We start from the raw sequence: 25,307 nt of genomic DNA on the forward strand, positions 1-25,307 counted from the left end.
CAACTGGGACTTGCCGGGGCTGGAGACGTCTAAAACTGCTTACGACCAAGCACCAACACAAGGGTTTGGTGTGCTGCTGTGTCGTTATAAACTCCGAACGCAGATGGAAAAAAAACCTTCCCTGCTGACAAAAACATATTAAAAATTGTTTTGCTTCGTAGGTAAATTTGGGTGACAGGAAAAGACTTAGTGCCGGCTAGTTCTGCCTGGCTCTGCAGGAGAAACACTGGAGCATAGGCTAGACTCAACACAAACAAAAATGCAAGAAAGGGCATCCGAGGACACTGAATTTTAAAAACACAGCCCGGACCTCCTGTGATTTCTTGAGCTCGGCAATCAGGCAAGTGCACTTGATCCTGAATGAGCCTGCAATTGTGCATGCAAGGGCAGAGTGGCTACTGGAAACTCAAATCAATACATAATAGGCTACAAGTCAGTTCTTTCCTCCTTCCAATCTGAAGTTTCACTCACTGTATCTCCAATTACGCCACCGTGACAAATACATCTTTGCTGCGTCCCGCTTCTTCCAGCGAGGTAGAGGGTCTGAAAAAGCGGTTATTATCTGCATCGCACAAAACAACACAGCATCAGTTGGCAGAGATTACAATATTAACCATGTGACTGTAAGAGGCTGTCACAAATGTGTATAGATTGGATTGGAGACATTGGCTCGAGTCCAGCACAATAGAGAGCAGAGTAATAACACTAAATTGTGTGTGCATGCGCTTCTGAGACCGAGGCAGAGTGGAAAAGAAGATGCAAGAGGAAGTGTACCTTTCCAAAGCTATTATACATAGCCGGTGCACTCTCAGCTAAAAGGAAACAGGAACTCAGCAGTTGAAACTTGAGACTAAATATAGATTAGATGATACACTGAGATTTATTGTTATGACCACGTATTATCTGCGCAAATTCCTTCAATTACAGCCACCTAATGCTTGTAGCAGGATTCACTCAGAGCACAAAAAGCGTCTCAGTTTCAAATAAGAGAGAAAAAAAGAAAAGAAAAAAAAGTAAAAGAATGTCAAAGACGGTAAACGGATCTTGTTGTTTAAGAAGTAACAGTCCGCACCACTGAACACAGTAAATGGTAAATGAGGAAAAATAAATGAAGCAGAGAAACATCAACAGCTGTAAGTAACAACACATGAATTAGCCTTTTTTTTTTTCACTGCAAAATAACACCAGCGCTGATGGAAATAAAAAGCACGGCAATGAAATAAGAGTAATATGTTATGTAGAGCGAGAGCAGCAGAAGGTCAGCCTCATGAGGCACGCAATAACAGGAGGAGGAGTAACAGGTAGAGCTAAGGGGTAAGAACATCTGGGAGTAATAATGAGAATTTCAAGGCATATCCCCCGACTTTATTAGAGGGAAATTGACTGTACGACTCATTCCAGTGTCGATAACCTTGTCACGATACCGGGTGCCACAAGGAGCAGCTCCACTTGGCGTTTGGAAATTAAATTTCTCAGAATTAATCAGGCCTCATTATTAATGCTTTGATCTTGGAGCCAGTGGAAGTAGCCTCTGTATGTCTTTGTTGTGCTACAGTTAATGTCAGTAGGCGAATGAAAGAGGGAACCACTGTCCAGGTGTCTATATAAATCAACCCTTGAAAGGTAAGGCCATGGTATTCACAGGCTTTGAAGATGTCGGCGCTGGTCGGTCAGACGGCTGCATATTATTCCTGCTGAGAATGAAAACCAAAGTATGTGAGCAGAATAGGAAACGCGCGGTTTATTGGTGAATTTAACCTCACATGGAAATGTTTACCAAAGACAAGAATGTGATGCAAATTGTCTTGTATTGCAAAACAAAAACAGATACATATTTATGAGAACAGGCAGGGAGAAGAAGAAAACCATGATGATTCAGAGTGAGTCTGTGTTGTTACATTAATATTTAGGAACCGGTCTGATGATTTTTGGCTGCTATTACCACACAATCACCATTCTGATATGGCAGTACAAAACATTAACCATGGTTGGGATGTACAGGCTGCATAAAAGCTAACTAACATTTTAATCTTTGCTATTTTCCCTTGAAAGACTGGACCAGAAAAAAGCCGTGCCGTTTGCCGTCCTCTCTAACAGGTCAGCTGCTTCCGTTTGCGGGGGGCTGGGCGGCGGCCTGCAAGGTCCTCCGGGTCATCTCCAGGGCTCCTTCCTTGGTCTTGTTCCCGCCAATAAAGCCTCCAGCGTGGACGAAGATGCAGCCCTTAATCCCAGTGAGCTCCGACAGGGCTTCATCACGAACGCCGCGCCACTCTTCTGGCAGGGACAGCCTGGGACAGGAACACAGAAGGGCAGGTTGGCTTACAGATGGACACTATGTGGTCAGCTGCTCGCTTCCTGTTGACACATTACTTCGGCAAAACACACAGTGCTGTACATTTTTGCATAAGCAGAAAAATAGCACTTGTGACACTGATTCTGGACATTGGAATAATGTAAATAATATTCGAATAAAAGAACAGAATAAACCCAGACAAAGCTGCAAGAAGGAGTTCGGTGAAGTAAAATGATATGCTCAATCGTCTGATTAACTATTAAAGCAAAAATACCAAACATTTGCAGGCTCCAGCTTCTCTTTTACTGTAAAATAATCAGCTGAATATCTTTGGGTTGTATACTCTTAGTTGGACAACCAAATATATAGGTATAAATGCATCACCTTGCCTTTGCGAAAATGCGATTTGATATTCAATGAGTTGAAAAGATAAACAAAAAGAATCAATAATGAGAATAATTGCTGGTTACTGCATCAAGAACAAAGGTAATTCAAAATGTGACTTCATTGTTTATAATGAATTTCTTCTACTGTTTGTGCATAGCATTGCACAAACACTTATATTATCCTCTTGACCAGGACACGACACGTTGTCATCTAAGGTAAACTGCAGTAACCTAACGTATAGCACCACTACAATCAACCCCAGCAAATGGACCAAAAAAAAATAAAAATAAAAATCAGCATTATTGTTCTCCAACAATGTGGAAAATCACAAATTGGCAGAGTGGCGGGAGAGACATACGATGGAACCAGAGTAAACAGGCAATCTTATAAAGTGGGGAAAAGATTAGCTCTGCCAGGGTTTACGAGCCGACCTCGACAAAGTGTCTCAGGATAAGGTGGTAAGATGCTGAAAATTCATAAAAATGGAGAGCAGCTCATCTACGCCCTACTGCATGGAGCATACACATCTGTCCACAGCCTGGCAGATCGTTTAAAATGCATTTCCAGCTATCTCGAGCGTGTGCGTGTGCTTGTGCGTGTCATTATCTCCATTACCTCAGACCCTGTTCTCCTCAGAGTATTGTTATATTTAGCAAAGTTTTGTTCCGATTTAATTCTGATTTAGCACTTCATTGGTCACCTCTCACCCTTCGACTGCTTCTGAAATGACTTTAAATGCCTTCAAAACTGCCGAAATCCACTTCAAGTTCAGATTTCATTAAAAACGGCATGCCAAACTCAGGCTCTTCAATTTCTTTGTCGTACACTCGATGAATTAAAGAACTGTAAAGGCAAACTTGTCATAAATAAAGTGACACGGTTGTCATACACGGCTGCAGTTTGAAGCGAGTATAGTGTCTTCTCTTGCTCTTATTTTTGAAGAGTCCATGTCTCACATTCTGCTTCCCCTTGCCATTCTATGTGATGAGACAGTCAACCATCTGGAATTGTGCAAAATGAACCATAATGTCAAATGATTTGCATGTTCGATTTCAATCGATATCTCCACGGTATGGCTGGAAAACGATCTCTGGGGAAAGATCAACAAGGCTGGCAATGAGGGAACGAGTGGGAGGGGGGGGGGGATGACTGCTGTTGTTATGACAGACCAGGAAGCCCTCATTCTCAAGATGACCAGTCTAAAAATAAAACTACAATTAGCAAATGAACTTCTCACGGGAGAAAACCCCCACAGACCCCAACTGAGACAAATACTGGGAATTAGTGCTTCACTGGATAAAAATGTTACTTCAGAGTAGGTACTGGTGAGAGAGGAGATCTTTAATACTTAAAAACTGCGTGGTTTTAGTGATATTATGCAGCGCTTGAACTCTCTGGTCAGCCTTCTTCTCCAAGACTATAACAAGAGCCACTTGTGCATACAGTATACAGATGTGTTGAATCCTCCTGCAGCTTGATGACTTCTTCTAAATACCTGACTATGGGTTTTTCAGGCAAACCAATCAAACTTTGCCACGATGTCAATCTGCTGTCAAAATTCAAATCTGGTCTCCTCTCTTCCGCATCAGCTGTCAGGTCCAGGGGACTCACCGCGAGCCCAATTTTCATGACCAGCACTCCTCAACGATATATTTTTTTGGGCATTCGGCCTTAATTTCTGTTATGTCTTGGCAGACTTCATTTTTGTTTCGTCGCCGGACCTCATTTTTTTCCACATTTGATTAAAGTTGATAAGCTTCATTTCTGTTTGGTCCTTAGTGACTTTTTATTTGATTTGGTCGTTGCTGACCTTTTCTTACATTGTATTCTTCACAGCCTACCTCACACTCACACCCTCAGGATCATCACAACCTCATTTTATATTATCCTGCAGCCTTAATTGTTTTGCTTTCTCAAAAACCTTCCATGTCTAATTTTGTCATTACATTTACTACAAAGCTCGAAGGGTAAAGATCGATGTGTCAAGTTGGTCTATTTTCTCTTTCCTGTTATTTTCCTTACTTTCTTTGGGGAGTTAATTGTACTACACACTGCCTCCCTCCCCCCCTTTAAATCTGATGGCATCACAACGGGGTATAATAGCTAAAGACTCTCACATCCCTCAAGTCTATCTCTTGTTCTTAAGCTTCACAATAACATTTTGTATCCGTTTCTAAAATTAAGTTTCTCCTGACTGAAATGAAGGTCAGCACAAGTTTAAAAGTTCTATTTTAAAAACTCATTATTACAGTATTAATGTAATGTAATGTAGCACAGTAAGAACAATGTTACTTATTTCCCTTTTTTTGTCAGCCCAGAAACTTAAAACATTTCCTGCTGCTAGAAAAAAAAATGCACTAAATAATTAAATATTATAAAACATGGTTCTATTGGTTGTAACTAACGACTGTTAGTCGACACAAAGAATCCTTCCACCATTAATATGATGGATCGATCATTTAAATCATTGTTCAAGCAAACATTCTGTAGTTGCAGCTTCATATTTGTGCAGATTTGCTGATTTTCTTTTAACTCACATGATACTCGAAAATCATGTGTGGCGGCATCTGTTAGCATTTCCTTGTATTTTATTCACCAATTCATCAAAATGTAGATGAGAAGGAGAAAATAAGAATGAGAAAAAGAAGACAATAAAACAATCATAAAAAAAAAAAAAATCATTAGTTGCTGGACAAATACAAGGAAAGAGCAGATAACTGTGGCAGCAGCCAGTGTGTTTTCCCTTAAATAGAGGTACACGTTTCTGGTTCAGCTCATGCTCCTGTCAACCAACAGTATTATCCTATACAGTACATCTCCAAGGAAGGACTGTTTCCACTCTCCTCTTCCTTCTCCTAGCTCACATTTCCTGAGCAATGTGATGCTGATAAAAATAGACCTTCCCCCCAGGTGCAGTAGCAGGGACACAGGAGATAACAACACCCCTTTTGCAATGTCGGCACAAGCCTACTGGGAGGAAGCAGGCCACCTAGAGAAAGAGCCATCTGGAGCTTTATATTTGTTTGTAATCCACCTCCCCAGCCATTGCTCTTATGTACCCAACACCAACCAGCATGTTTGCATTAAATTAAACCTTTGAAGTGCTCTGTGACCATAAACTGGTGCCTTGTCTTTCTAGTTGAAAGCGCTACCGCCTGATGAGATTCTGCAGTTGAGTGGGGGGGGGGGAGGTCTGGCAGAAGGTGTGAAAGGTAAGACAGTGACATAGGGTTGAGGGCGGATGAGGAGGAGGAGGAGAAGGAAGAGGAGGAGGAGGAGGAGGAGGAGGGAGGAGAAATAGGATTAATGGGAAGACAGCAAGACAGATAGGAAAAAAAAAAAGTCATGAAATGGAAGAGGGTGATTATCGGACAGAGACAGAAATACTCTACACAAGAGAGAGAGAGAGAGCGCAAAGAGACACAGACGGAACAAAAAGACACTAATGGGAGAGCCAGGAGGAAAGGGACAGGGGTGAAAATAGAAGGTTTGTAACCGAGCACTCACTAGTCAGACCAGGAGTGAATCAAAAACGCTATTCCACCCTCTTCCCGTGCCTGTGGTTACAAAGTGCGCAGGAGATCCCCTACTGCTCTCAAATCAACCCACAGTGTGTCAATAATGACCCCTGTCAAACCTCGAATAAAAGCACGAGGGCACGTACTAACAACACATTTACAGAACACGGGTAACATGCTGCAAATGCCGAGCCTACCGTCCATACTTCTGCAAATGGCAAAGCACAGGTTGACTCTTATTGTGAAGCAATGACAGGAAGTGCAATACAACTGTCACAGACTGTGTATAATAGTATCAGTAAAAAGTTTGCATAACAACTCATTAAAAGGTTCTTTTGTTATACAATAATTGATTTACTTATTTAAAAAGCTTCAAAATTTCATGACATCATGCAGTGTGTTTGATCTAGGGAATTTCTACCAGCAGAAAATGCCTTAAGTACTTGAAGTGGAATTTATATTGAAAATGTCATAGCCTCTCACAGCTGTAAACAAAATTATCTTCACTTTGACACTTGTTGGAGAGGCAGTCTTTCATACAGACGAGTCATCCAAAATAAAAACTTAATGGGAAACTTAATTTAATTTGACACGGATGAAAATTGATCAAAGACAAAAGTTATCACAATAATAATTACTCTCCCATGAAAAATGTGTTTGAAAACTTGATTTTAGCTCCAGGGTGAAAAAACTAATAGAAGTAAAGACATCAGAAAATAAGATTTAACTATATTTTCTGTAAAGGCCAATTCATCACTACTGAAAATATGACATAAAAATATTGCAGATTCTAATTTAATTATGTACATGAGTAAGTGGAGTGAGAGTGCCACCCTTGACGTCAGCGTGATGGAACATGAGGACAAAATACTGGGTATCTCAGGTTGCTATGACTCATACTGGAAACACATTGACATACACACAACTCTCACGAACTTCATTAGTTGACAGACAGACAGCACTAATCGCTTTTTCATTTCTCCTTCCCTACAGCATTATCTGCTTTCAGTCTCACAAATCTACCAACTGCAGTTAAATATCCTTATTGAGTCCAAATCTCTGTTGAGTCTCATCAAGTTTATTTATAAACATTCACAAGTAATTAAAGGCAAAAATAACTACAATTCTAAAATGTTTAATGACCTTTTATTGGATAAGTACGATAATGTTAGGTGGGAGCCTAATTCATGTTCATAACATGGACTAAAATCTTAAAATTAAGATGAGCGCCATAATAACTACATTTTAATTGGATGTCCCTGATGAACCACAGAAACACACAATTAAATCATGGTTGCACATTGGTGTTACAGAGTGACACATCTTTCCACTTAAACAATCTTTGGCTGAATACAGACACCAGCTGCAGAGTCCATTAAGCAGAGAATATATAACCTCTAATTTGATCTGTTTTAAAATGAACATTTATCAACAACAACCGATATAATATGTCACCAGTGAATTTTGTCGTTATAACCAGCAACACTCGTATGTTTTATATTACTCTGCAGATGTGAGGAGACATTTTCTGTCACAAAGTCTCCACTTCCGCCGACTGTACAAAAGTGCAGCCGAACTTTTGAAGACAGGAGATTATAGCTTAAGCTGGTGACGTTAATGGAACCATCACCAGTGCCTCTGCAACTTCTTCAATCAACACAGCTTTCAATCACGATGTCACACCCCATTTTTATCGCATCAAATAATCATACCGAACAGAAAAATAAACAAACATCAAGATGAAGTACTGCGTATGAAAGAAACCATAGTTTGGCCCATACCCCATCTGCTAACATGGAGGGGCGGGGTTTATGACCAACATGGTTTATGACCAATACTGCAACTAGCCACGAGGTGGCAGTTGAATGACTTGGCTTCACTTTTTTTTTGAGGGGGTGTGTGTGGGGGGGGGGGGGGTCATTTCATCCACCTTTAATAACAATCTATGACCAGAATCTATCCTCTGGCAGTAATGTTCATCTTTAAGCCAAGTATCACTGTCATCTGACGAAGTACAAAGGCAGTGAAAACCTGGAGGAAGGTGAGGTCCAGTGTTATCAGTTGAAGACTTTTAAGCATGAAGTCATTGTTCAAGTCTGGGAGAAGGTTTCTTTAAAGCAATGTAGTTTTGGTGTGTAAGGCTAACCATGCGTTTGTTGTTGTTGTTTTGCCTAACCCTAACCACGTGGTTTTATCAGGCCACTCTGAGACACGAGACTGTGAAACTGACACGCTACTCTCTAGTGGACTGGCATGTGTATTGCATGCTTTACCCTGATATCTGGTTGCATCCTTAAAACATTAAAAAGCATAAATCACCACCAAAACTCTTTCACCACTTACTACCATTTTAAAAAACAATAACAAACAGCACAAGTCGACAAAACTTCAGAGCACAAGAACCAAATCCAACAGAGAAAAAAAAAAACAAGAATGCAATATCATTGCTGTAAAGATTTTCCGTATCAGAAGATTTCCTGGAGCTAATATTCTGTCAGTATCCGGTGAAAGACCAAACTCAAATTGTGTTTTCTGCCAAAGCAACGAGGCACTAAGCAGCTAAAAGCGGAGTATCTCCAAGACAACATCCAGTATGAGGCTGGAACACATTTTCACTGGCCATACCTTGAGAATGTGTGCTGCAGTCTGGAATTTAGGGCAGCAGTCAAGAAACGCACTACCTAACAGAACTCCAGAGAGTATGCTGATGACATTATTAGAGCAGCATTGTGGGTCGGACTGCGAGAAGCTTTTTGGGTAAACAATTCCTCTCCACAGGTTGGTGTTAATCAGGAGGTCTTTGTATTGCCATCACTGTTATTATGTACCAGGTGACAAGACAAGCATACTAATGGTTTGATGAGCATCGTGGATGTGGCATCTTTCATTTTGTTGTTAAATTTGAAGGTTGAAGGCTTTATTATTGGCAAAACATGTAGAAATGATCCACAACAAAAGCAGGAGTCTGATGCACGAAGCAAGGCAAGATAAGACATGTTTACGTATGTCATAAACACAAATCAGAGTGATTTACAGTGTTGTATAGGTTATAAATCTGAAGACAGCAGCATGCCATGTAATGAAGGAAAAGACTATTATGTTTTACTTCATTCCAATGAAACACTAATTTCTCTTTGAGATTAATTAAGTGTTATTTTACACAAAAGTAACAGAGAAAAAGTAGTTAAGTTTTAGAATAGGAGAAAACTTAAAAAATAATCACAGCAAACACAAAGGTTTGCAATATAAATGTAAATGCATTCATTTGTAATGTCAGCCTCAGCTGCACTTGGTGTTTTTTGATAATTAGCAAAAGTTAGCACGCCTAAGGACTTAAAGTAACATGGTAAATATGGTAAACATTATACGTGCAAAACATTGTCATGTTAGTCAATGTTTGCTGCTGGCATCGTGAGCGAGAGATGTGCTGTATCCTATCATTCACAATAATAACGTTTTAACTAATTTTAGTTGTCATAAAATGCCAACAGGATCAATTACTTGCGTGTCACCTCAAATAACTTAACAGACATTTTTTGCAATAATCCATTTAAAGTTAGGGAATCAGGGTAAATTTGTAAAGTTGTCTTGATTTGGCAGCTAAAATGTAGGTCTGTCTCAACAACTGCACTGACATTACCATTTTGTTTTCCCACTTAAGAGACATGGATTCAAGGTAAGCACCAACAACTGACCCTTTTTCTTTGGCAACAAAAGAATGAATCATTTTAGTTTAACTTGAGCACATTTACACATCAAACCTAATTTCTTTTCCAGTGTTGTTATTTAAAGATCGAATTAGACTGTAAACGACCTAAATCAGATTCATATTTCAAGAAGGATGCGAGTAGACAATTGTGTACAACGTATTTTTAATCAAAGGGACTCTGTCGTTCAATAGAGCATGAATCTCACTCTCATTAATATTCATAAAAACCCTGGTGTTAGCAAGTAAGCAGCTGTAAATAAAAGCATCTGTCAAACTGCCAAAGCAGCATGTATTGTATATCTGTCAGCTTGCTGTATTTGAAGCACTGGGTGTAATTAACATTGGAAAGATAAAAAAGAAACACCTGAGTGAGAAGCGTGTGCATGGAAAAAAAGGGCTCAGGTGGCTCTGTCGAGGTGTTGGCTGTGTTTACATCTTTTCAGTTCCTTAGGTAGCAATGTGAAAACAAAACCTCTCCCTTAACTAAAGTATCTTCTTCATCCTACAGACAAGTATTTCTATCCTTGTAGGAGTTCCTCTCTCACCGGATAACACATCAGCCCTCCGTGAGTGGCTGTCAAATGGTCCAATAAGCACAAACGTTAAATCATACACCATGGCTCGTCTGTCACCAGAGCTCAGCTCAATTCAAAACATGTGAAAAACTCTGAAGCTGTGTCTGTCACTTTGAATTAAAAAAAAAAATCCAGTCTGGGAAAATGTCTTGTGTGTGTGTCTCTCAGTGTCACTGCGAGTTCTGCATGCTCCATTTCTGCCACGGTAACTCATGCAAAGTGCCTCCACGGCACACGTGGTCACAAGCTGTATCTTACTGAGCAGAAATGGTTTCAATAAAATTTGACTAAAAGCAGACTTTGGATTAAGCTGCAGTTGTGGCTCTTGAACTAAATTCCTGTAAAAAAAAAAAAAAAAAAAAAGAAAAAAAGTACCTGTTCTGGAAGGTGTTGAGCCCAGCAGGAACACACTGGACCCTCCATTGTCCGTTCTGGTCTGGATAGAGGACAAATTTGATGGGCGTCTCCACCTGGAGCTCCTTCTCCTGGGCAAACAAATGCTCTTTCCATGGACACCCACCCTGGGAGAACAACACCACTTCCCCGCTGGGATCCACCTGGAAACAAGAGGAGAACCAGGAAACTGTGTTACTAATGTGCAAAAAAGGACACACAAAGATTGGACTCCTTTAGCCGTAGAAACAGACCAGCAATATTTCATACACAGTCCAGTCATATACTAGATGAATATGACTTTGTCCTGTTTTCTGTAAGATTTCTTAGAAAGTAAGGGCAAAGTAAAACAATAATCAAACAATTGCTTGATACATTGCTTAAAAATAAAGTTTCTTAACATCATTATACATGATATTTTACTATATAATCTAACGGGAGCTAAAGTATGGACCAAGAACATATATTTTTTGCATCAAAAACTTGCCACTGGAACAAAATCTTGAACTAAAAAAGGACATATTAAAAACTATTATTGCAAAAACTTGCCACTGAAAGGGACATTATTATTCTCCCCTCCATGCTAGAAAAGTGACAGAGAATCAAAACTACAAGACTGGGGTGGAAAAAAAACAACTACCTAAATCTTTTTCAGTGCAAATAAAAATTCTTGCAATATTAAAACAATTGCCTAAAACTAAAGACAAAATAATCAAAATAAGACTCTAACCCCCCCCAAAGGATGTTTTGTGTTTGGTGCTTTAAAATACAACACACAATTTACATAATTAAATACTCTTACATGAGAAACATGAGAAATGTGCAAAGCCCACAGCTGCATATAAAGTGTGCTGAACCTGTACCTGATGCCTCCCCTTAACAGCTTCCTCCACGACCACGCGAGCCGGCAGCCAGGAGGACTTGTAGTATTCCAGGCGGTCAAGGAACTCCTCCCCAACCATCTTCAAAGCCTTCCTGAAACCTTCCTAGAGAGAAAATACAAAACACGCACGTTACAGTCAGATACAGTGAAGAAATGTGAGAATTAAAATATTCTCAAAGAATACATGTTTTTTTTTTGACAAGTAACTAAACTTTAGATGTCATCATGATGAAGAAAAAAGAACTCAGTGAATTTTCATAACGTGCTCATAGTTCAAACTCCTTTTGATCATTTACATCTTTTGTCGCTACTACACCGACTTTGAATTCCAATAGTTTGATGTCAAGCACTAAGTGAGACTGTGCCAGATAAAACGGGGGTGATGAAGTCTCGTCTAACCATCTCCCACCTGATCCAGCCCTGCTTTATTAGCTTCCTGTCACAATCTGCACCAACTCCAGCCTGACTTCACTTTCATAGTCTCACGAGCAGAAACCCAACAGAACATGAGAAAGAACATAGATGCAGACACTAACCCATGCGCGCGCGCACACACACGCACGCACGCACGCACACACACACACACACACACACACACACACACACACACACTCAGCATGTCATGCCAGTCTAATCTGTATGCATCTGATTGAGGGGCCTGCAGTGGCTCTGGGTTTTAACAGTCATGGATGGACCAGATGAAAATCCATTAGATTTTCAATTATCACAAATAGCCACTGTTGAGAGTTCACCAGGTCAGTCTACCATAAAGTTGCCAACATTTTCCAGTTCCAATCTCTCCCAGTGTCCTGTCTCTCAGAGATGGCTTCCCTGCAGTGTCAGTTAGTCAGGAAATTGGAAGGAAGTGCCAGGACGAGAATTATAATCATGAGAGCTCGAATGTGAAAAAAACAAATGGGCCAGCGAGACCCAGGAAAGAGCCCAACGATGGAAATAAAAAATGTTGGCATAGTCAACATAGATGCAAAGCGAGGCTGCAGGTATCTCGTGAGAGTCTGCAGTAAACGGGTGCCGTTTCCCTACAGGCATTCTCATCCTGCACTAATGAGAGACAGAAACGTCACACTAGGCCATTTCCGAGCCTTTGTTGTTTCTGCACGCCTCTAAAAAGGACCTCCGCACACTGATTTCACTGCAATGCACCGGTCATGTTTACCACAACACTCCTAACATAATATGTGTCATTATCATTAAATTAGATTATTTTTTTTTTACACTGTGGCCCTGCTGTGGAACAGCTTTCTGTTTAATGTCAAGTCAACAGGCTTCAGGCATTTCAGGTCAGAACATTCACAGTGCGTGATGGCAGGTTATTGATCAGCTAGTAAGCTTCAGTTAGAGGTGTTTTTAATGTATTTTAGCGCTTTCATAAAAAATCATTTTGCATTAGTTTGTGCAGATTTTTGTTATTCACATTTCTTGTAGTTTTTTATTATTATGTGCAGTCAATCAGTCAATTAGTCAGATTCAAAAATAACCGGGGACTACTTTTTAAGGCATTTTTCAGGCAAAAAAGACACCGTCTCAAATGAGGATTTGCTGTTATTGTTTGTCTTATGCAGTAGTAAGTAAATATCTTTAAGTTTCGGGCTGGTGACTAGACATAAAAATGAAATTTCTGCTCGGGATTTATGAGATTGTTGTTTTTTTGGCAGGATCTCAACAGCGCTATGAACACAAATGTCTGTCACTGAACGAGTAATGATGTTACAACATTAATAGGTCAAATGCTACAACTTCATGAATCCATTTCAAATTAAAAGGTGACATTTCAACTTAAAAGCCTTCAAGCAACATGGTCCAGTCATATAAAATTGTTTGATTTTAGTTTAATTTTTTTTGTTAGGTTTTATTTTGGGTCATTTTTGCCCTCATTGATAAGCAATAATAGAGAAATGGCATTCAGCAACTGGTTCACCCTCTGGAATCAAAGTGGACTCGCTGCTCCAAGATAGGCTTCAGCCTAGTTTTCTTTCAATGAAAGATTATTTTAGAAAAATAATCTGCAGATTAATCAATGTTAAAATATCTGATAGTTGAAGTGTTTAGCATGCAATCCCTTGGATTGAATGTGTCCTGTAAAACCACAAAAAAATTTAAGACAAAAAAAAAAAAAATCCCCTCTTTGGTTGTTAAATCTTTTCTGAGGAGGGCAAAGAAAGAACAAGATGCCGCTCATGTTTGGGAATAGACTGGTTGCAGTGAAAGAATATTGGCTTAACTGACAACTACAGGGTTTGAAAATTGTCTGCTTGGCAATTCATCGCACTGTTACGTGATGTTTTAGGTGTTTATTTTACTTTCGCAAATATACAATTTGACATACTCCCATCAGTTAGACTGTGCACGAGTCATAATGTAATGTATTAGTCCAGAATCACAGACACAAAGCCACACAAATACGGTGTGATCTGTTACCCTGTGGTGCCGTGTAGGTATACAGTACATTCACACGCACATGGACTCACCTCAGTATCCTGACTCTTGCTGTTCCAGCATGGATTCAGGTGCCCGACGCGTGCGCTCAGCGTGGTAGACACCGCGTAACGGGCCTCCCCATCACACTGTGAGATGCCATTGTCTACAGCATCCACCTCCTCTACAAAGTGCTCATACAGCTGCAAGCAAATTGACAGACATGTGACAGTAGAACCTTTAATGACACAAAAATATACTTTTTTATGATTGTACACATTTTCAGCATTAAGTCAGAGTAGTAAAGACAGACAACACTATCAGGAGAGATAAATGCACTGGGATTATAACATCATGATTAAAATCCAATTGGTCACAGTGCGTGGGCAGTTACTGAAGTCTTTGTCATCAAACCAAAAGGAAACTGGAAAGAGATGCTATTTAACAGGTCCTTGCAAAACTCCACAATACAAGAATTAGAGGAGGTGCACAGATGTAGAGACATATCTCGTGCTGCACAGATGACTTTGAAGGTCTATCACCAAAGAGTTGACATTTTACAAGTGGCTTACAAGTGAAACTAAGCTTCGGGGCAAAAATAGAGGTTCCGATTGTCTGAACTGGCTAAGAACAAGACATACAACATCCTAAAATAAGTAAAGCCACAACCATGATTAAAAGGATTACTTGGGGCTCTAGACAAACTGACACATCAAAAGCTGATGATAATATGAGTTAATAGTGCTTACATTTATGGTGACCCTAAGATTTGGCTGGCTTAATGTTCCTGGCCATCAAAATGCACTGTGTGCCAAGGCTTCCTGCTGGCCGAGCGGTCTGCAATGCACTGAATTAAACTCAGTTTGAATCTGGCAGAGGAACTTTGTCACATTCCTGTCTCAGTCCTTTAATATCTTGTCACAGTCAACTGCCAACTGTCTGATGAAGGCAAAAGGCCAACAACGAAATGTTTAACAAATGAGTATACTGCATTCCCTACAGCGACCACATGGTTTGTTCTTTAACGCACAAACATGGAGAGTAGCAACATGGTTTTAGTAGTGAAGATAATTTAATGCGTAACAGATGTCTTTTTTGTTCCCTTTCTTCCAACTTCATGATAAAATTGGCAGTGTTTAGGATCACTTCCCCAGCAGAGCCTCTGTTTTTGACACAGGTGGGCCAGTAGAAAACATCTGTTTCCAATGGAGTGTTTGTTTTGTGAATAAAACGCAATCAGTGGAAATCCATTGCCTGCTATAAATCTGTCAATTTTCTCCTCTCACCTTGTTAAAGAGCACCTCCAGCTGCCTGTCTTCCTCCTTCAGTTGTGTCAGCTGGGCCAGCACTCGACGACCAAAGTGCAGGTAGACCAGGCCGGCTGAGCTGAGCTTGGTCACCCATGGCTTCTCTGGACACAGGCTGTGGAAGTTCTCTGCAAAAGTCCTAAACAGAAGGAGAAAAATCTGTTAGCCGACTGCAACAGAAACACAGCTGGCCTTATAACAATAAGACAATATTTTGTACAGAATGAGAGAAAAAGACATTTATAATGCTTTGAAATAGACATGTTCCACTTAATTCACAAGAGTAGTTTATCAGAATTCAACTAGATTGGCAATGTTGTATTTTCATTATCAACTAATCTAGTATTTGTTCAATTGTTAATTAATTTATGGTGTAGTGAAAAATTTACAAAAAAACAATAGTAACTTTTGTCAGAAAACAGTGATAAGGACCATGATGGAAATTATTAAATGTCTCCTCTTAAATAACCAACAATCCAAAAACTAATATAATTAGACTCAATTTACTCACTAAGTAAATCAGAAAATGAGATCATTAGAGAATCTGCAACCAGTGATTTTTGGGGAATTTCTGCTTAATAAATTACTTTTGTTGTCTCTCAAACAACACTGAATGTATTGTTTCAACTTCACAGTGGATGATAAATTGTAAAACTAATGATGAAAGGGAAATTGGTGTCTGTTTTTCATTACCAACAGACGCAATCAGCTTAATGTTGTCATCATTTTTTTTTTTTTTTTTTAAACAGATAATCTATAAAATACAGTAACGCCTTGTTACAGTTAGGGTTGCAAGAATTAGTTGATTACATAATAAACTGACATTTCATCCATAACTATTTTGGTAATCAATTCATCATTTAAGATAATTTTGATCAAAAATGCCCAAAATTCTCTCATTCCAGCTCCTGAACTTTGAGGATTTGCTGCTTTTCTCTATTTTATATCACAGTAAAAATGAATCTATGGACTGGAGATAAACAGTAGATCACAGCTTCTAACTGAAAAATACTGCATGGTCTAAAGACTGAGATTATCAAGTACATGGATCAAAAAGTCACAGCCTGCATGATTAAACATTAGTGTTCGGCTCACAAACAGTTAATTCACTTTTTTTCCCCCAATAAGTGATCCATTCAAATAAGGGGTCAGTCAATAAAAGGCTGCTTCTAGCTATGCTGTAATTACAGGCTGTGTATCAGAAATCAATAATAATGCATCCACAAATCTTCTGTTTGCTAAGACATGTTTGTAAGTGCGAGCACAAATACAGTAGCTACTGGAGGTCTCTCCTCAAACACGTGCTGAGATGGGTGGACTCCTGTACAGAGCCACTGCTGGTCATTTAATTCAGGCTTAATTAGGATGCTTGGGCTGCGGCACAGCGGAAAAACGACCGTCAAATGAATGAGTGACATGCTCGGGAAGTGGGGGGTAATCACAGCTATTAAAAGGACTAATTGGCCAAGCTGAGGCATTTCTATGCTGATAATCAGGAGATGGGAGTGAATGAGCGAGGGGAAAATGACAAACTGAAATGTAGAAGGGCTAAAGGAAATATGTTTGTCAAAAAGAATTCATTAAACTGTTTGTGTGGAATCAAAGATAGTTAGTAGTGCATTTACCATGCAGTCACAGTTAAGAACGGGAAATATTTAGAAATGAATTAAGAATTGTTTAAACATAATAAACATACAATACAGTATAATTTCCATACTGCACCAGCTGCAACACTTGATGAAGCTAATCACTCTATATGATTACAGGGAATGGCCCTATCGAATACTATTTGATGTGTGTGCAGGATTAAACTTCATGAACTTATTGAAGAGCAACTAGAAACGAGGCAAATCAAAAAAAAAAAACTCAGCATATTTTTAAGACTACTGGACATAAAGTTTCTATCACGCTGATTCCAGTTTTCCCTCAGAATGATGGGAAATTAGGCTTACAAAGAGAGCAATGGTGTATCGGAGCGATAGACTGTATGTAAAAATGGATGTATTTTCTGGGTGCAAAAAGAAAAGACAATGTTGAAATGCCTTAAAGTGCAATACCTCAGAGGACCACTGGGGGCTGACTCCTAAAAACCTCTAGCTCCATAGACTCCCATTGAACTTTTCTCATTAAATAAGTAAAGTAAAGTTAAAGTTTTTCCACAAGTCATTACAGTGTCATTCCTTCGGCTCAAAAATAGTTATTTAATGAATTAGATACTATCTTCAAAAAGTGGTACATATGGGGCATGTCTGGTTTGATTGACATGCTGAAGGTGCAGTAAAGTTTCCTGGACAGGGGGACGGGTTATTAGTCAGATCGAGCCAGATACACCGCTCACTCCTCCACGCTCACTCCTAATATGGTTACTAATGGCTCCAAAAAAACAAGATGGCAACAGCTGAAATGCCAGACTCATCTTCAAAACAACAGTTCACAAACCAATGGGTGACGTCACGGTAGGTTGCCGCTTGACTGGAGCTTTCCGAGGCTTTTGAGAGGCAACACAATCTAAACAAGAGTGACACAAAAGGACAACGTCGCTGCAGCTATTTAAGTATATTTAATTATTTGTGTTATAAGGATCTTGCTTTGTACTTATTTCATTCAGTGGGAGTATTTTAGTTATTAGCAATGCTTCTCAAGCAGCGGTTGAACCAAAGTATATTTTTAATGCGGTGTATAAAGTGTGGGACGCTTAAACATGCAAGAATAATTTCATTAACAAAATAAATTGTTCAGTCTCGGTGGTTACACATGCACTCCTTTGAGAGTCAGACGGTGGGAATGAAATCCAATTGTGGTATTGTAGAACAGACTAAATAATTTTATAGGAGCACTTCAGAATCTGTTGTTTGTGGGTCATTGCTGGTTAAACACCTACCCGTCCAGTAGAATGTGTCCAGTATGACTGAAGAACTAAATTATATTGTAGATTATATGATTATTAGCGGAAAACTTTAATTCCAAACGGCAAATTAATTGAGTGAACTGTGGCCTGCAGTGTCCACAGAGAAGCAAATCCAGTGGGAACAACTTTTAAACTGTTACAAAACAAAGCTGCGTGAAAAGGTTTAGTCATTTTATTTCACAGCCAATGAGGGGCTGCAAAATTCAGACAGTATTTGTCACTGAAAATTATATTTACTCACTCCATACATTATTTTTTTGCTGATAAGGACTAGTGAGTGCATTTCTAGTGTACACAACCACAGTCCTAATCCCTGCCTGATATAATCTGACGTGCTTTATTACCTTTAGTTAGAGTTTGGAGAACATTTCTCCCTCCACAACTTCTTGTAGTCATTTTCCTCTCTGCGTAAGAAGCTTTTAATATAAAATGATTTTCTTCATCTACAGTTTGTATTAAACAAGTCATGTAAATTGTCCTTGAACTGTTGTTGAAGGAACAGTTCAACATTTTTTGGAAATATTCTTGTTCACTTGCTTGTTTGTTTGTTTGTTTGTTTGCAGGGATTTTGAAGATTGATATCACTTTCTTTTCTGTTCAGTCAACATGCAGCAGGAGCCAGCAGCTAGTTAGCTTATTTTAGCATTGCATAACAAATGAAAATAAAGGGTACCAGGTAAACTAGCTCTGCACAAAGGTAATAAAATCTGCCTACCAGCAACTCTGACGCTTAACAGTTAAGAGGATATATCAGATAACTATCTCATTCACAGGACACATATGGAGGGTCACAAATGGTTAAATGGTTAATGGTCTGCTCTTGTATCGTGCTTTATCACTTCAGTAGTCTCAAAGCACAGTTTGTCTCCCATTCATCCACTCACACACCAATGGCAACAGAACAAAAAAGTGCTCTAGATTTTGGGTGGGATGTATTGGTATTACTGTCAACTTCATCTGCACACTGTCACGGTTTTTAAAATGCTATTGAAATGAGAACTACATGTTTTTGCCAGCTCCTTCTCCAACTTCCTGCAGCATCCCAGCCCACTTACATCCATCCCTGCCATCACAACCATCTTGCCCCCATCCGCGCATGTGAGTGACAGCCACATTCTCCTGTGGCCCCTGACAGTGTTGTGGCAGCCTCTGTGCCTTGTGAACCAACAGCAGGGGTTTGTTCAATAGAAGGAGTGCTAATTATCACTAACCGCCTGCCAGGAAGAGAGCCCTGCCATATCTTTATCATCATGGTCATAAAAGCTATCTCTGATTATCATCAGGACATTAAACTGACAAAACACCTGGAATGGGCTGATTACTCAACGTGATGAGACTTTGAGTGAATGCAATCATCCGGGAGAAACTTTGCCAGGGAATTTCCCAGAAAACATGAACGCCTGTCCCTGAATGATTCACACAATCAGGGTGCTTCAAGGATGTCAGAACAGAAGGCACAGGGAGATTTACTTTCTCATTCTCCGACACCAGAGAGTGAAAATATCCCTAATGATAACATCTCTAGATAAAAAAAAGACACTGGCCATTTTCAAAGTACATATTATGATTATGTTAAGTAATAATCGTGGCATACTCCCACGTCTAAATGACCTGAAAGTGGCCCATTGTACAAGGTTTGGTGAGATTTTCCGTCACTAAAAAAACATAGTCCATTTAATGTTAAGGGAGGAAGTTTTATATCAGCATTGGAGATCAAGTGTCAGAGAAACCTGACAGCTGCTGTGGGGAGCTGCTTCAGTCCTTTACTGTTCTCACTTTACATGCTGCCACTGGGGAACATCATTAGAAAACACAATGTTTGTTTTCATAGTTATGCAGATGACACACAACTGTACATCGCAGCTGAACCAAATGATGATGCAGCTATGCGCGCCATCACTGGATGTCTTTTAGCAATACATAAATGGATGAGCAATAATTTCCCAAAATAAAATGAGAATAAAACAGAAATCCTCCTCGTCGGCCCCAAAACAAAAAGAGAAATCGTAGAAAATGATCTGGGCCAACTAACTCCGTGGATAAGATCAGAGGTAACAAGTCTCGGTGTAATATTAGACTCAGATCTAAGTTTCAAGGCTCATATTAACAAGGTGACGAAACCCTCGTTTTTCCACCTTAGAAACATCGCCAGGGTGCAGCTGTTTATAAATCAAGACAGATGCCAAAAAGTTGATTCATACCTTCATTTCTAGCCAACTGGACTACTGTAATGCACTTTTTACTGGCCTACCAAAGAAAACAACAGATAGACTTCAGCTCATCCAAAACTCTGCAGCTCGAGTGTTAACCAGATCCAAGAAGAGACAACACATCAGTCCAGTTCTGGCTGCTCTGCACTGGCTGCCTGTAACACACAGGATTGACTTTAAGGTCCTCCTTCTCAAATACAAAGCTCTTAATGGGCTCAAACCGAGTTACATCTTTTACTCTCTGGTTAACTATGAGCTTTCAAGAACACTGATATTATCTGCTGCTGGTTTATTGGAGGTTTCCAGCAACAACCGAAAGAAAATTCAGGATTCAGCTTTTCTCAGTTCTGCTCCAAAGCTGTGGAATAAACTATGTTAGATATCAGGGAAGCTATCAGTTAATATTTTTAAAAGAAAGCTCAAAACATATCTCTTTACATTAGCCTTTGACTAGCTACTCTTGAAGCTCCCCTGCACTTAACTACTGGGGCTTTAAAATGGATATTACTTATTTTATATTTCAACTCTATTTCTGTTTAATTTGATCTGTTCTTGTGCATCTTGTTTATTTTCAGTATTTTTAAATGTTCCTTTATATGTTTTTATGTGAAACACTACATGTAACTTCTTGGATGAAAGGTGCTATACAAATAAAGTTTATTATTATTATTATTATTTAAGGAAAAAAGAACATGATATTATTTACATTGATATTATATATATTATAAAGTCCACACAAAGTGCCAAATTATTGGGAAGTAACAGCACAAGGGTGATTCCACAATAATTTGGCCATATGAGTTTATGTAAAAAATATAACATCAAATTCTTCCATCACACTGGTGTCTACCTGTTAATTAAAAAAAATCAAACTTTAACTGTCACTTTCAGCAAGAATTCTCAAAGACCTCAATATCCAACTTAGTAGTTGCTTTGTAGTAATAATGTAGTGTTGATGAAGAAAGAAAAACGCTGCATCATGATTAACTATATCCAAATAAACCCACAGTATGATTAACATGATTTATTCATATGAGCATATTCTGTGTGCAGCAGCTTGCAGCCAGAATTGTACCTCTGATGATGGTCGTAACGGTGCCTCTTGGGGTCAAACTCTCCTCCCACATCTACAACAATGTCACATTCTGCCAGCTGCGCCGGGTCTCTGGTCCGGATGATCTCGGCATCCTGTGCAATTCACAAGAAGAATCGTAGGTTATTTATGAGGAAAAAAAAATCATGCATACCAATGTTTCAAATGCATCAAATGTATTCTAAATTCCAAGACCATTAATTATAACACCAGAGTGGCCCTATTTGGGCCTCAGAGGGCCGGTAGGCTGTTTTGAGCGCTAACCTTCAGCGAAAAACCCAATTTATATTTTTGACCATATAAATCGTATGCAAATTCACATATATAATTAAAATCTTTTTGTTAGAATAATAAGATAAATGTGTGCTGTATGATTCTGTATTCACAGTACCAATATAAACAAACGATTGGCTCACATAATGGCAGAACTGCTTTCACCTAATTATTTTCTTGGTTTGGGCAAAAGGATAATATATATTGTGTTATGACATAACTGTCAATATTGAGATTTTGTAACACCGTTAATAGAGGGTTTGCTATCCCTTTAATATATCTCAAGTTTATTTGGACATTGCGTGTAAGGCTGGCAATCACTGTGCAGGAGGGCTTCATGGCAAATTGTTTGTATGGTTTTTGCTTCGGGTAGTTAATTTACTTAGAAGGGCCAAACACTTTCTCAACTGATTATCAAGAAAGTGTCAACAATGTCAAGGCATATATCAACATCAGTATATAAAATGATCATGACAACTTAATTGCCTACTTTTTTTGTGATGTTTAGTCTTTTGGTGATGGGGCTGCACTGTACTTTACATTTGGGTCAATGATTGCACCACATAATTGTGCATTATCATAAAGAGATTTTGAGTGCCACATTATTCAGATCAATAATCAATAGAAATGCACTATAATCTAACAGAACAGTTCAGAATAAAATGCTGATCACGTTGGCTGATCATTACTCAATTACTTAATCACAGGAGTTACATTTGTCGAATGGAGAAAAAAAAAAAAAAGCCGCACAGGCCTTTGAATCTGAAAGAAGACAAATACAAGATTAAAATTGATCAAGAATGAGTTAAATTATTCCCATATGTCGTCTTAAAGAAATAAACATAGTTCTCAGCGCCACTATCATGGACATAAGGTCAAACTAAACAGTAAGATTAACTCTTATCAGAATTGCAGCACAATGAAAGGGTGAGAATGAGTGAAAGGAATTGCAGTCTTTAAATGAGGAGTACTCAGAAGACCTCAATCAGGTAAATGAGACAATTAGTGATGAGGAAAGGCAGTAAATAACTGAAATAATTTGTTTGTTTGTTTTTTTACTGCAGCTATTACCCTGTTTAGTGGATCTTTTAATGTGCAATTTTACCCTAAAATGTACGAAGCATTTGTTATGTACTGTATACGTTATACTGTTTGGAAGAGCTATCTATTTATACAGCAGCGCCCTCGTTTGGTGTGTTGTAAGCAAGACACTGGTTCGGTTGACATGAATCCCAGACTGTATATGCAAAAAGAGAGGAACATAAAAACGATAAATAGTTTATTTTCCTATAATCATGAATGCAGAATGAAGAGAGGAAGTAAACTTCACATGTGCGATACCCACCGTGTACTCCGGTAACTGACGGAGGAAGAAACAGGCCAGGACCTCGTCGCAGTGAAAGGTGCCGTTGTGAGTTCCGATCTTTTTGACGGTCATGTTGTCGGTGCAGATCCTCTTTCGTTGACTTGACATGCAGCGCGGTGCAGTGCGAGTGACGTTTACGGAGAGTAAACAACAGCACCTGTCCTGCGAGTCGAAACTTCGCACGACACTTGCGCGTTTGCTTGCGGTCTCCGAAGAGGTGAGTTTTGTTAGTTTAAGTGCAAAACCACGGACACGCCACATTCAGACAACAATCCACACGAGACCCGCCAGTGGCGGACACATTTAGCAGCCGGACCGGATATGGTACGCCTCTTTTGTCAACCGAAGAAGCCCGGGAACCGGTAAGGCGTTTTACTTTTTAAAAAAATATTTTTTTTTTGCTTCTCTTGCTTGCTTGCTTTTTTACGTTTTGTAATTAAAGACAGTGGCTGTGATAATAACAATATGATTAGCTTGACTGAACTGATGTGAAGTAAATCACCACGGTAATGTAATAATGCGTTTTTATGAAGGCGGAACTTATGTGACAGCAGAGGACGCTGCAGACAGTAAAATAGACAAGGCTGTTGAATGAGTATTGAGAGTTATTATATCCTTTTAGAAATTACATCTGCAATCAAGTGAAGGGGTGCACTCGAGTTGTTTTTGTTTGGTACTGATTTGTTTTTGTCTCTTGATAATAAACCTTAATCAAATTCATAAATACATACATGATAGAGAGGGCCTGAGTTATCGGCTGGTGAGAGTCAGAGTCAGTATCTTCAAGGTTTATTGACAAGGTAATTTGCCAGATGGGACCCCAGTAGTATCCAGGCTGAAAAGAGGTACCACAGTTTCAGTGCCTTCCCATGTGTAAAAAACAATTGCTCTTTCTTTATCCACACACTGATCTATTATTATTATTATTATTATTATTATTATTATTATTATTATTATTATTATTATTATTATTATTATTATTTGGGCGGCATGGTGGTGCAGTGGTTAGCACTGTCACCTCACAGCAAAAAAGGTTCTGGGTTCGAATCCGGTCCTGGGCCTTTCTGTGCGGAGTTTGCATGTTCTCCCTGTGCTTGCGTGGGTTCTCTCCAGGTTCTCCGGCTTCCTCCCATCATCCAAAAACATGCACCTCAGGTCAGGTTACCTGGCGCCGCGCTAGTGGCAGCCTGCTGCAGCAGCTCCCCCTTGAGAGCCCCCCTGCTGTAGTGAAGAAATTTCCCCTCGGGGATTAATAAAGTGTATAAAAAAATAAAAAATTAGTGGAAAGCAAACCCCCATGTCCCATTATGCAACAAGCCTGCTAAAGGTTGGTTTTTATATTAGAAATAGGATTATAAAGACTTTCTCCTGCAGCCTGTGATTCATCCTCTGATGATGGTAACATTCTGTCCAGTGTGAATGTACTCGATTAATATTGCGTGCAGGTATTAATTAGAAATAATCCTGGCAATATATTGTTATAGAAATACAATTTCTTTCTTCATTTCCTTGGTTCAGTTTACAACAAGCAGGTGGCGCTGAGTGTCAGTCATTGAACCGAGCTGCTCTGTCACATAACACCAGTTCACCAGGTCACTTGACAAGTCTTTATTTCAGCGTAATGAAATCAATAAATATTGATTTGGAATGGGGGGAGTCCATTTTCCTGAGAGTATTGGGTGTTGGGTTTCTCTTGCGACGGCCACGGTCAAACCGTGTTTTGTTAATCCAATACTCCCACTCTTTTATTCACTTTTTTCACTTGCTTGTTTGGGTTTTTAAAAAAGTGTGAACGGCTTTTAGTTTTTTTTTTTTTAAGTTGTACACTGCACTGCTGAAAGAACCTTTTAAAGAGGTTTTTATACTTGTATTGAGCCTTGAAAAGTTATTTAAATTAGTGTCACAAAAACAATACATCTACAGCATCATCATTGAAATCACGAATAGAACACCATC

General features: G+C 39.2%; 1 protein-coding gene across 1 annotated transcript; it reads right to left on the minus strand.

The window, feature by feature from the left end:
• Positions 1–1,715: 1,715 nt before the first annotated feature.
• myg1 (myg1 exonuclease) lies at positions 1,716–23,659 on the minus strand. Its single transcript, XM_069690922.1, has 7 exons — positions 23,331–23,659; positions 21,695–21,807; positions 15,481–15,640; positions 14,248–14,397; positions 11,739–11,861; positions 10,858–11,039; positions 1,716–2,288 (listed from the first exon to the last, which is right to left on the minus strand). Exons 1-7 carry the CDS (start codon positions 23,610–23,612, stop codon positions 2,099–2,101), a joined length of 1,200 nt encoding a protein of 399 aa, XP_069547023.1. The 5' UTR covers positions 23,613–23,659; the 3' UTR covers positions 1,716–2,098.
• Positions 23,660–25,307: the final 1,648 nt, after the last annotated feature.

The sequence above is a fragment of the Brachyistius frenatus genome, unplaced genomic scaffold (genome assembly GCF_029030835.1).
Source record: "Brachyistius frenatus isolate BFR_SWC_R1_liver_20210118 unplaced genomic scaffold, ASM2903083v1 Contig_10, whole genome shotgun sequence".
NCBI classification, from domain to species: domain Eukaryota; kingdom Metazoa; phylum Chordata; class Actinopteri; family Embiotocidae; genus Brachyistius; species Brachyistius frenatus.

What these genes read in the sequence shown, in the direction of transcription:
- myg1 (XM_069690922.1), bottom strand. Translation starts at nt 23,612, where the DNA reads ATGTGGCGTGTCCGTGGTTTTGCACTTAAACTAACAAAACTCACCTCT. An exon ending in GCAAGAGTCAGGATACTGAG is followed by an intron (nt 11,862 to 14,247) that starts GTGAGTCCATGT and finishes TTTTCTCTCTAG; the next exon opens with GAAGGTTTCAGGAAGGCTTT. An exon ending in CTGTTAAGGGGAGGCATCAG is followed by an intron (nt 11,040 to 11,738) that starts GTACAGGTTCAG and finishes TCTTGTTTCCAG; the next exon opens with GTGGATCCCAGCGGGGAAGT.